General features: G+C 38.4%; 1 protein-coding gene across 2 annotated transcripts in view; it reads right to left on the bottom strand.

Moving 5' to 3' along the window:
* Nucleotides 1-3,965, bottom strand: part of LOC115224192 (splicing factor 1) — a 65,127-nt gene extending 61,162 nt beyond the window's left edge. Inside the window, exons 1-2 of one of the 2 annotated variants that reach the window (XM_036513286.1) lie at nucleotides 3,827-3,965; nucleotides 3,597-3,692 (exon numbers count right to left, since the gene is read on the bottom strand). In XM_036513286.1, the coding sequence (XP_036369179.1) occupies nucleotides 3,597-3,636 (40 nt within the window). In that variant the 5' untranslated portion in view covers nucleotides 3,637-3,692; nucleotides 3,827-3,965. Of the gene's footprint in view, nucleotides 1-3,596 lie in introns of both variants that reach the window. The other variant, XM_029794948.2, reaches the window with a different exon arrangement.
* Between the last annotated feature and the right edge of the window lie 9,359 nt (nucleotides 3,966-13,324).

The raw sequence follows: 13,324 nt of genomic DNA, 5'->3' as shown, positions 1-13,324 counted from the left end.
AGTAGTTGTGTGGTAAGAAACATGCTTCCCAACCGCACAATTCCAGGTTCAATCCCACTGCATGGCACCTTGTGCAAATGCCTTCTACTATAGCCTCAGGCTGACCAAATCCTTTTGAATGGATTTGGTGAACAGAAACTCAAAAAAAACCCATCATGTATGTATATATATATGTATATATATATATATATATATATATATACATATATGTGTATATCTGTGTGTCTGTTCCCCACCACTGCTTGTGAACAGGTGTTGGTGTATTTATACACCCGTAACTTAGCAGTTCACCTAGAGAGATCGATAGAATAAAGTACCAGGTTTAAAAAAGTAAAGTACTGGGGTTGATTTATTCAACTAAAATTCTTCAAGGTAGTGCGACAGCATGGCTGCAAGCTAATAACAAGTAAAAGAATATAAGAAAATAATATATACAAATGATATATGCATACAAATTTTATATATATATATATAATATATATTATAGTGAAAGTGTATGGCTCAGTGGTTAGAGTGACTGGACTGCATGCTGTGTTCTTGAGCAAGATGCTTTATTTCACGTTGCTCCAGTTCACTCAGCTGTAGAAATGAGTTGCAATGTCACAGGTGCCAAGTTGTATGGGCCTTTGCCTTTCACTTGGATATCATCAGCAGCATGGAGAGGGGAGGCTGGTATGCATGGGTGACTGCTGGTCTTCAATAAACAACCTTACCTGGACTTGTGCCTCAGAGGGTAACTTTCTAGGTGCAATCCCATAGTCATTCATGACCGAACAGGATCACACACCCTATACATATTATATGTAATATAATATATATATATAAAGATATATTTGTTCATTTTACATTCGTTTTTCCATGCTTGCATGGACTGGCCAAATGTCATTTAAGGTATTGTTTTATAAGTGGATGACTTCCCTGATGTTAACCCTTATCTGTTTTTCAAGAGAGGGATCACATTTTAACAAGGATTCAAAGGCACAATGTGCTCAGATGACAACAGCAAACACTGCAAAGTGCACGTTCACACAAACACACACACATATATATATATATATATATATATATATATATATATATATATATATATATATATGTCTTCATCAGGAGTTGAAAAGCTGATTTTCCAACCATGTTTCAGGTTGTCTCATTGTACAGCACTTTAAGAAACTGTCATCTCGTATAGTCCCTGGGACAATCAAAGTCTTGTGGATGGATTTGGTAGCAAGAAAGAGAAAGGAGCTTGTCCATATAAATGTGTGTGTGTGTGTGTTTCCATGTTTTTACATCATGCAATAGTTGTAAACAAGTATCACCATCAAACTAGTGGTGTTGTTTGTTGGCAAATATTCTGTGAAAACCTGTTCAGCCATGGAGAAATATTACCTTGCTTGGAAACTGTGAGGCTTGACAAAAGAGAAAGAGCATCCGACTGCAGAATATCTGCCTCAACAAATTTCATTTGACCCAATGATGCCGTATTGTAAGGGGGAGGAGGGCTTTAGCTACACATATATTGCAGATTTGACAAGGACACTGGATGAGAGACTGTCATATGCATACTCACATTTCCATTACTTCAGCTGTGTGCATTTTTCTTCTCCTTCCTCAACCCAGGTAAACAAGTTCCCTCTCCTAAATCCATTGTCACCCCTATCAATTACCAATTCCCTCCTCCCACTGTTCACCCCTACCCTTGTTTTAGCCATCTCTCACTCCCCCCACCACCACTCTTACAAGCTTTGACCCTACCCTTCATCTCCCGATATCACTCTTCTATCCATTCTATTATTCTGTTGCTGTACGTCATAAAATTAGCACCTGTTACTACGGGAATCATTTCATACCATTTCTGTACTGCCAGTCACCACTCCCTCCTCTCTGATCTACACCCAATAGACATCTATTTATCCTCCCACTCATAATCCCCATCGATCACCACCTCCACTATCATTCACTTCGTCTATAGATCTGACCATCTTCACTCTCACCTCATTCTTCCAACCCTTGCTGAGAACCCTGTCTCCATGCACTCTTCTATTCACCTTCTGGACCATGTTGCCTTGAATACACGTTCTGGTACTTACTGCCACCTCATTAATCTCTCTGCAGCACCACACCAAAAATCTTCACCCACCCAAATAAAATGCAAAGTAGCCATGAATCTCCTCGACAAACCAGTCTCTGCTCCTCACATCATATATTAACCTCTCTACTTCTCACATAAAACGATCGCTATTCTCCCTTTCAAGGAGGCTATTTTCCTCTTGCAACTTACAAAGTACACCTCACTGGTGCTGATGCCACGGAAAAAAAAAAGCCATTAGTACACATTGTAATGTGATTGGCGTTAGGAAGGCCATCCAGTCATAGAAACCAGGCAAAAACTGAAACACTGGAGCACGACGTGGTCCTCTAATCCACTGGATCCTAGCTAACCACCCAACTTGTGTCACAATGGAAAACAGACACAAAAAACATATATGCATGCATGCATATATATATATTTATATATATTGGACATTTCTGATGAAACTACAGGAGTAGTTGAAAGCGCTAATATGAAGAAATAATATGTGATATGTAAATAAATATATATCTTTACAACCATCCAGCATTCTGAACACCTTTTTCTTATATATATATATATATATATATATATATATATATATATATATATACTATGTAGGTGCTTTATGTAGGTTCGCTTTGCAACCTCAAGGTCCAGTGTTCAAACACACTGCGAAGCACCTTGCGTTAATGTTATCAGAGATAACTTTGTGGTAACGTATATCTTGTATACATGTAATTCATCTTGATTATGTTAAGGGTACACGTGTCTGCAGAATGCTCATCCGCTTCGATATTAATTCCGGAGCAGGTAATCCAATTCATCAAACTAAATCCCCACTGTCGAACGACGAAGATCCCATCTATCTACCTGCGGTATATATACGTACATGAAGGTACATGAATATATATTATACATATATTATGCATATGTATGATACATATATATTAGACACGCGTTTTATATAGATACTACATACATACATATATATATATACTCTTTACTCTTTTACTTGTTTCAGTCATTTGACTATGGCCATGCTGGAGCACCGCCTTTAGTCGAGCAAATCGACCCCAGGACTTATTCTTTTGTAAGCCCAGTACTTCTTCTATCGGTCTCTTTTTGTATATATATATATACACACACACCAATTATATAACAGAAAAGAACTTCTATAGCCTATATAATTCCATAACCACATTGTTTATGTATACATGCATGTGTGCGCGCGTGTTGCAATTATCGAAGTTTTAAATTGAAAAAAAAAAATTGAACTCTGCATATTTTTATCGTGTGTTGAAATTTGAAACAACTCGGCTTCGATTGAGACAAATTCAAAGATAAAATATACATACAGACAGACATATATATGTGTGTATATATATATATACACATACACATGTATGTGTGTACTTGAAGACACCAGGACATGTATACGTGTGTATTTAACTGAGGCATATAAAGTTTGTTTTTGGGGGTTTTTTTGAGGTTTTAAAAGAAAGTAGTACGAAGAGAAAACACTTACCAAATTCCATGTGTCGCTTGGTTCCAGTAGCTGAAAGCATTTTGAGCTTCTAAAGTGTGTAAAGGGATAGATGTATGTCTTAAGAGAGAGAGTGTGCTAGAAGCGGTAGAAAAAAAAATCTGTAGTATAGGAAAAGGTATTCTCCGTTGAAAACAAAACACTGTCAGATTAATTACGAAGCAAAATAATAAAGCCACCGGCTTATTGCAAGTAGGAAATAGGAAGCTCACTGCCAACGGATCTTCATCACGAATTAATATCAACTGAAACAAAAACAAGTTGGTTGAATGTAGAAAGAACAACTATGAAAATGGCGTTTGCAAGAGCGCGACCTCGTTTTCATCCACCTCTCTCTCTCTCTCACTGAATCTTACTTTCTCCTTTTTTTTTTTGCTGTTCCTCCCCTTTCTCTCTTTTTTCTATCTGTCTGTCTCTCTCTCACTCACTCTCTCTGAATCTTGCCTCCTTATTTTCTGTGTTCCTCCCCTTTCTCTCTTTTTTATGTATGTCTCTCTCTCTCACTCACTCTCTCTGAATCTTGCCTCTTTATTTTCTGTGTTCCTCCCCTTTCTCTCTTTTTTCTATCTGTCTGTCTCTCTCTCACTCACTCTCTCTGAATCTTGCCTCCTTATTTTCTGTGTTCCTCCCCTTTCTCTCTTTTTTATGTATGTCTCTCTCTCTCACTCACTCTCTCTGAATCTTGCCTCTTTATTTTCTGTGTTCCTCCCCTTTCTCTCTTTTTTCTGTCTGTCTCTCTCTCTCTCACTCACTCTCTCTGAATCTTGCCTCTTTATTTTCTGTGTTCCTCCCCTTTCTCTCACTCTCTCTCTCTCTCTCTCTTTGAATCATGCCTTCTCTTTTTTCTCTATTCCCTCCCCTTCTCCCTCTCTATCTATCTTGCCTCTACTTTTCTCTCTCTCCCTCTCCTTTCACTCTTACTTATTTCTCTTCCTCTTTCTCTCTGCTTCGTTCTTTTCTACCCTTTCTTTCGTTTGTACTGTTCTTTCCCCCTCTTTTTTCCTTTGTATCATTTTCTTATTCTCTTCCTCCCTCCCTTTCTCTACCTTTACTTTCCCCCCTTTCTCTCTTCAACTCCTTCAAATTAGGTGCGTACCGGTGCCTGTAGACCGTTTCCTTTCATAGCGTTTCTTGATTTTTTTTTTACTTTCCAGATCCTATTTTCCTAATAGGCAATACTTGCAATCAGTGATCAGTTGCAGTGAGGTCAAATAATGGCAACACAAGAAAACAAAACCGATGTGTAAACAGTATAATAAGCGCTTTACAATATAATGCGACCTCGATTTGGCAACCCAGTCAAGCTGTGATTGTTTTCTCCTAAAATTAGGTGGATACCGGTGCTACTGAAGACATGTTCCTTGGTATAGCTACAACCTAAAAACCGACTAACTTCATTTTTGCAAAAAAAAAGCGAAAAGTGATGTTAAAGATTAGCAATTATCATTTCAAAATACAACTTTTACTGCACAATGGTCGTTTCTATGGCGAAATAATGATTACTTTTTTATCGATTTATTTATTACAATGCACCACTCTAACATTCAGAAAAATGATTTTATAAGGCTATCAAGTGTTACCTAGAATTTTTGAAGTGTCTCTATATAAATCTACTCTCTTTCTCTCCCTCTCTCCTACATTTTTTTGCTTTCCAATATTTCCCACTTTTTATTTCTCTATACTTACATGGATGTTTACTTATTTTCTTTAGCATGATGACAGGGTCTATGCCTATACTATAGTTTATGATGGCTATAGGCTCTATAGTTGTAGTGCACCTGAGCACTGTACACAATTATTATTATTATTATTATTATAAACTTTCTTAGACAAGTGAGATTGATGCCATGCAGGTCGACCACTGCAGGCGGATAAATCCAAGAGAACCGGCGTTCTGAGAAGAAATAACTGAATGAGGTGGTTAGGGCAGACCATGGGACGGGGACTCAGTATAAGAGACAAGTGCACAGGAGCCCTGAGTAGTAAGAAAGTAGCTAACTCAGAGGTCACTGTAGTAGTAGTATAAAAGACAATGTCTGCAAGCCAGATGCCGGAGTGTGTTTCTCTGCGACTTAACGCCAATTAGTTAAATGGCCTTTCTCTAGATGTCTAGTCTGTCTGTGTGTAGCAGCAGCACTGTCTCAGATGTGGGAGAAAAACTCTGTTGTTGGTTTCACGTGGGCTTTCCAAATAGTTAATAGTGTTGAGGGCTAAGTATTTGAAGGGGAAAAAAGCCAGTTTTTGTGGGGCTGCTTTTGCTATGATGAGGATGTGCGTTCGCTAGGAGACATGCTCTGCGATGTTTTCTTGATATATGCAGTGATTGTGTCTGCTATTGAAGGAGACTTGATTAGCGTGACCTGCAACCCCCAGCCTATGGAAGGTTGTTTTCAAGGCCTGTTCAGGGAATCAATGTTGACGTAGTGTGCAGTATCTAGGTTGCTTGGGTATGGAAGGTTAAGGAGGAATAAATGGTGGCATGATCTACATATGAGAGGGCGTTATTACAGAAAGCGGCAAGTGGATCGTTGATGTATAAGGTGGAAGAATCTGAGGACAAAAGCAAACCGGGGTTCATAGAGCGAGAGTCAGCACACGCCGCTATCTAACACGGAGTTTCCAGTCCAAGAAACGAGATACAGATAAAATCCATAAGCGGGCACTTTTGAAAGATTTTGACACACATTTCTTTATCTCTCTCTCCCTCTCTCTCTCTCTCTCTCTCTCTCTCTCTCTCTCTCTCTCATCTATGCCTCATCTTCTGTATAACGGTCCCCTATTGTAATGTGAATGTTCTCACCTTATCTCTTTTTCATCTCAGCCGAACTGTTCCTCTCTCTAACTTTCATCTTCTCTCTCTCTCTCTCTCGCTCTCTCCTTGCTCAAAATTTTCTCTATCTTTTTCTCTGTCACTTTGTTTCTCCTCTCTCTCTCTCTCTCTCTCAATCATATTTCTTTTTACCTATGTTTATCTCTTTCTTAACACCGTCATTTCATAACATGTCTCTCTTTCTCCATACCTGCCACTGTACTTTCTCTCTCTCTCTCTCTAATCGAACATCAACCGTTCAGTTGAATTTGACCTTATCTAACAACTGTTGTTAAACAAATGAACTGAAACCGACTGAAAATTTGATTATGACAAGATTTGGCTGAGGAGCAAGGGAGAGGGAGACGAAACAATTTTGGACATTAATTATTGGCATATGCGGGTTACAGGGTACGTAGCGCAAGTGAACAATTATTTTGGTCTCTGCGTCGGCTTAGCTTCTGACGGAGGCATCGCCAACATATTTATTACGAGTAGACTCTTGACACCAAAATAATAGATTAAAAACTGCAGATTTTTGCAGTAAACATACTAGGTTACACCTACTCCTGATCAGTATTTTTACTCCCACTCCCTTCCTGCCTCATCTCTTTTTCTTTCTCTTTCGCTCTCTCTCCGTCTTGTCTGTGTGTGTGTGTGCGTGTGTCTTTCTGTACCTGTCTATTTATCTATCTATAATTGTTATATTATGTACATTATAATGTATATTATATAATATATATGGGGATATATATATATATATATATATATATATATTCTCTCTCATTTATCTATATATATATATATATATATATATTGTAGGTTTGGTGATGCAAACAGAAAAAAAGAACTCAAAATATGAGTTTATATATATTTTTTATTTAATAATCGGCAGAAGTTAAGCACACACACACACACACACACACATGTACATATATACATACACAAATGTATGCGTGTGTATTTATCTCTTTCTCTCTCTCTCTCTCTCTCTCTCTCCCTCTCTCTCTCTTTCTCCTTTTTTCTCGCCGTTACCACTCTCTCTCTCTCTCTCTCTCCTCTCTCTCTCTTTCTCCTTTTTTCTCGTCGTTACCACTCTCTCTCTCTCTCTTAAGGTGTGATTATTACTATAAGGGTGACCGATATAGATTTTGATTACAAGTGGATGCTATTTTATTTGTCTGAACACGCATCATTCACGCATGTAGACCCACTCAGAACATGTTGATAAATCTATTTAACTACTATTGTTGTTCTGAACATGAACAAATAAACATCCCCACACGCAATTTCATATCTTTTTTGCAGACAGACAGACATAGATAGATAGATGGATAGATAGATAGATAGATAGATAGATAGATAGATAGATAGATAGATAGATAGATAGATAGATAGATAGATAGATAGATAGATACATAGATGGATAGCTGGAAAGATAGATAGATAGATACATAGATGGATAGATAGATAGATAGATAGATAGATAGATAGATAGATAGATAGATAGATAAATGGATAGATAGATAGATTTGTTGTTTCATTTAGGTCCATACAGATTGAAAACCCAACAATAGGTATTCTTACTAAGACCATGGGGATGTATCTCTAATTTGTGCCCTCTTTTTTTTTAATGATTGCGTATAATTTGACGAGGATTTAGCTGCTATTTCCAGCAAGTCGAACACGTAGAGGCTCCTTTGTTGGTTCGTCAATGCATTTTTATTTAGTTCCTTATTGAATAAACCTACAAACAAAAAGCGTTCCAACCGTAACTGTCCAGGCCTTTTTTTTTTCTCTTATTTATTATTCTAAACATCATGTATCTATAACTACTACACTTCATTGCCGAATATAAACATACCTATCTCCTTTATCAATGTTTCTGCTATTGTCTAACCCGAGAACAGCCCTGATCGGGCAGATCTATGATCAAAAGCATTCCAGTCATATCCTCCTCCCTTTTCCAACGTACAGAGACAGGACCCAGAAGTGCATTTTACGTGTCCTTTTCTTTAAAACAGTAAGATGCGATTTAAGAGAGATTTGGCTGCTATTTTTAGCAGATTGAGCGACCACATAAAGACCTCCTTGACTCTGGATTTTTTTTTTCTTTTTTAAGACGGTAGGCTGTATTTTAAAGGTAATTTGGCTGTTGTGTTTATGGAGGAAGGGAGAGAGGGGCTTTGTGTTGCTCGTAGACAACATAAAACCTCTCTCCCTCCCTCTCTCGACGTCCCGTTTACATATATGTTAATTGGCAAAGGTGCTGTGTCGACTTGTATCTGAGGTAAGAATGGCAAGTGTGCATTCACAAACAACGCATTGTCTAAGGAATATTGATTTCTGTTTCCCAGACACAAGAACAAACTGCTGAACGGGAGAAAGGAGGATCGTTATCGATTAATTTATCGAACTCAGCTTATAACTGGTATTTACGACAAGTTGCTCGAAATAACAGCCAAATCTTCCTCAAATTGCACCATGCCTTTTCAGAAAAGAAAAAAAGACACTGCGTAATGTGACCATTTCTTAGTCAGAGTGGGAAGGATGGCGCCCGTTAGCACGCCGGGTGAAATGCGTAGCCGTATTTCGTCTGCCGTTACGTTCTGAGTTCAAATTCCGCCGAGGTCGACTTTGCCTTTCATCCTTTCGGGGTCGATAAATTAAGTACCAGTTACGCACTGGGGTCGATGTATTCGACTTAATCCCTTTGTCTGTCCTTGTTTGTCCTCTCTGTGTTTAGCCCCTTGTGGGTAATAAAGAAATAGGTATTTCGTCTGCCGTTACGTTCTGAGTTCAAATTCCGCCGAGGTCGACTTTGCCTTTCATCTTTTCGGGGTCGATAAATTAAGTACCAGTTACGCACTGGGATCGATGTAATCGACTTAATCCCTTTGTCTGTCCTTGTTTGTCCTCTCTGTGTTTAGCCCCTTGTAGGCAGTAAAGAAATAGGTATTTTGTTTGTCTTTATGTTTAAATTCCGCCGAGGTCGACTTTGCTGTTCATCCTTTCGGGGTCAATAAATTAAGTACCAGTTGCATACTGAGGTCGATCTAATCAACTGGCCCCTCCCCCAAAATTTCGGGTTTTGTGTCTAGAGTAGAAAAGAATATAAGGCAGTGAGCTGGGCAAACTGCTTAGTGATATTTCATCTGTCTTTACGTTCTGAGTTCAAATTCTGCCGAGCTCAACTTCGCATTTCATCCTTTCAGGGTCGATAAATTAAGTACCAGTTGCGTACTGGGGTCGATCTAATTGACTGTCCCCCACCCAAAAAATTTCGGGCCTTCTGCCTAGAGTAGAACAGGATTCATTTGAGGACTTCCCTTTTTGGACTATTGTAAACTGTTATCTCATCAGCTTGGACTTCTTAATTTATTTGTATTTATGCAATTACTTATCTGACTTGGATTTGGGCACAGAATTACACTATTAAATGTATATATGTTTTTATATGTTATGCATTTGCATGCTTATAATGGCTTCTATATGCCCTCTGTGTTTACATATGTATCGGCTTTGATGAGGAGCATTATTGACCTTGGAACTTGTCTTTTTCAAATTAATACCTTATATATATGTGCTGGAGTGGCTGTGTGGTTAAGTAGCTTGCTTACCAACCACATGGTTCTGGGTTCAGTCCCACTGCAAGTGTCTTGTACTATAGCCTCAGGTCAACCAAAGCCTCGTGAGTGGATTTAGTAGATGGAAACTGAAAGAAGCCCATCGTGTGTGTGTGTGTGTTTGTGTATGTTTCTGTGTCTATATTTGTCCCCACCCCCACCCACCCACACACACACACACCATCACTTGACAATCGATGCTGGTGTGTTTATGTCCCTGTATGTTACTAGTTCAGCAAAAGAGACCGATAGAATAAGTACTAGGCTTACAAAGAATAAGTCCTGGGGTCAATTTGTTCAAATAAAGGCGGTGCTCCAGTATGGCCGCAGTCAACTGAAACAAGTAAAAGAATAGAAGACTGACGGGCTTCTTTGAGTTTCCATGTACCAAATCCACTCACAAGGCTTTGGTCGGCCCAAGGCTTCAGTAGAAGGCACTTGCCCAAGGTGCCACGCAGTGGGACTGAACCCAGAACCATGAGGTTGGGAAACAAAACAAAAGTCAAAACAAGATACACAGTGAATGTATTAGGTTAACGCTGAGTTTAAGATTGAAAAAAGAGTGCGAGGTTTCGAGCATGGCTTTTCATCAGAATGAGGAAAGATCTAAGAGAAGGAAAAGAATAGTCCGAGAAAAAAATGTGGGTCTAACATGTAAACAGATCCCACATGCATTTTCTTCTTGACTTTCTTCTTTTGTTCCCTTTCTCTTTCTTTTTCTATCTCTTCCCAGTTTCTCCTGGACTTTTCTCTTAACTCTTTCCATTTTTCCTAGAGCATCATAAAACTAATGGCCTTGATTATGAATATTTCTTGTACGTTTGCTGTTTTTTGTATTTGCTTTTTCATGTGTGTGTGTGTGTGTGTGTTTAAATAGTGGACTCTCCTGTTGTAGACAATAAATGAAAGTTCTGCTTAGCGGCATTTCACCATTTTTTTCTGTTCTGAGTTCAAATTTCGCTGAGCTCAACTTTGTCTTTCATTATTTTCAGGGTCGATAAATAAAGTACCAGTTATGCACTGGGATCCCTTTGTCTGCCCTTGTTTGTCCCCTCTGTGTTTAGCTCCTTGTGGGCAATAAAGAAATATATTTTCAGGGTCGATAAAATAAGTAACAGTTGAACACTGGGGTCGATGTTATCAACTTACGCCGTCCACCTAAACTACTGGCCTTGTGCCAAAATTTGAAATCATTTATTCGCATGCTTTCAAATTAATCATGCATTATCTCATAGCTTCAAGAATTTAATGATGTGATAGTTTATTTTTAGTTTATAGAGTGTTATTGTAGGGTACATATGAGAGGCCAGACATGGACAGCATGAACATAAAACAAGGAGAATATTAGGGCCAAATGTGAATGCAAAAGGGTTTTTAACCCTTTTATTACCATATTTCTGCCTTTGTTTTAATTAATTTTGAAAATGATGAAGAATTTAGTAAAGTAACTGCCATTATTAACTTGGTGTTTGGAACATAAATCAACATGAAATTTCAAAAGAAGGTTTTAATGTAGATCACTTTAACCCTTTCGTTACCCTATTTATTTTGAGATGCTGTGTTTCTTTCAATTAATTTTAAATATAACAAAGAATTTAGTAAAATAGCTTAGTTTATCATTCAGCTAGTGTTAGGAACATAAATTGTGACTAAGGTTTTGGTGGAAGATTTTGATTCAAAACTTATGAAAACAAAACATTTGTACCCAGAGCCAGAGCTGGTTTCAGCCGGGTTGGTAACAAAAGGGTTAAACATGTATCATAAAAGTAGAGGTGGTCTTGGGTGGGTTGGTATCAAAAAGATTAGATAAAGAAAGACACATTAGACAATGTTGCATTTGATAAAGAAAAAGATGCTTTGATCATGCTCAGAAGGATTTTGATCATAGGCCTGCTTGATAACAACAAAGGGTATACAACAACAACAACCAGTTATATATTTTGTTAGCCTTTCCTTTTCCTTATTGTATGTAAGCCATCAGATGGACAGCAGCTGAAATTCAAGAGTGGAAACTGTCACACTTGGTGTCACATTATGACAGCATTTAGGATATAAGTGTCTGCAGAATACTTAAGCCCTCTTTCTTTATTTCCATAAGTAGGCAGTTCCACTTGTCCAGAATATATACATACATACATAACTACATACAATCATACATACATACATGCATACATACACACATACATAGCTACATGCACACATACATACATACATACATACATACGAGAGGGAACCCAAAAGTAACCAGAAATGCTCTCTGTGGCGTGCTGGCAGAACGGTTAGTGCACCAGGGACAAACACAGACACACACACACACATGTATACATATACATATATACAACGGGTTTCTTTCAGTTTCCGTCTACCAAATCCACTCACAATGCTTTGGTCAGCCCAAGACTATAGTAGAAGACACTTGCCCAAGGTGCCACGCAGTGGGACTGAACCCGGAACCATGTGGTTGGTAAGCAAGCTACTTATCACACAGCTACTGGTGATATTATTAGCCCTTTAGCATTAAGATTACTTCGTCAAATGCAATGCTTATTTATTTACATTGCTTGGAATGAATCATACATTATCTCATAGCTTTGAGATTGTAATTTTGATGTAATTGTTTAGTTTTAATGTGACATTGTAGGATAGGTGTGAGAAGCTAGATCTGAACAGTTTGGATATAAAACAGGTAGACTATTTGGGCCAGATATGTCCTGTTAATGCAAAAAGGTTAAAAACATTTATATTATTAAGTGGCAATGTGGCAGAATCATTAGCACATCAGACAAAATGCTTAGTAGCATCTCCTCTAACTCGTTACATTCTGGGTTCACATTCAACCGGGTTGACTTTGCTTTCATCCTTTCAGGATCGATAAAATAACTATCATAGTTGAGTAATGAGGTTGGTGTAATCGACTAATCCCCCCCCCCCAACAAAATTTCTGACATTGTGCCTGTAGTAGAAAGGACATTATTACCATATTTGATAGCATAGATAGTGCCATTTTCCTCCAGAAATATCCCAGGGAAGCAAACTGCATCATGTAAATATAATGTTCGAAATCGATCAACATCAATGGAAATTGTAGCTGTGATACCAGTGCCGGTGGCACGTAAAAAGCACCATCCGATCGTGGCCGTTTGCCAGCCTCGTCTGGCACCTGTGCAGGTGGCACATAAAAAGCACCCACTTCACTCACGGAGTGGTTGGCATTAGGAAGGGCATCCAGCTGTAGAAACACTGCCAGATCAGACTGGGCCTGGCGCAGCCTTCTG

This window comes from Octopus sinensis, linkage group LG25 (genome assembly GCF_006345805.1).
Source record: "Octopus sinensis linkage group LG25, ASM634580v1, whole genome shotgun sequence".
Classification (NCBI taxonomy): domain Eukaryota; kingdom Metazoa; phylum Mollusca; class Cephalopoda; order Octopoda; family Octopodidae; genus Octopus; species Octopus sinensis.
Note: the sequence above shows the minus strand (reverse complement) of the source record. Positions and strands in the feature narration are given on the sequence as shown.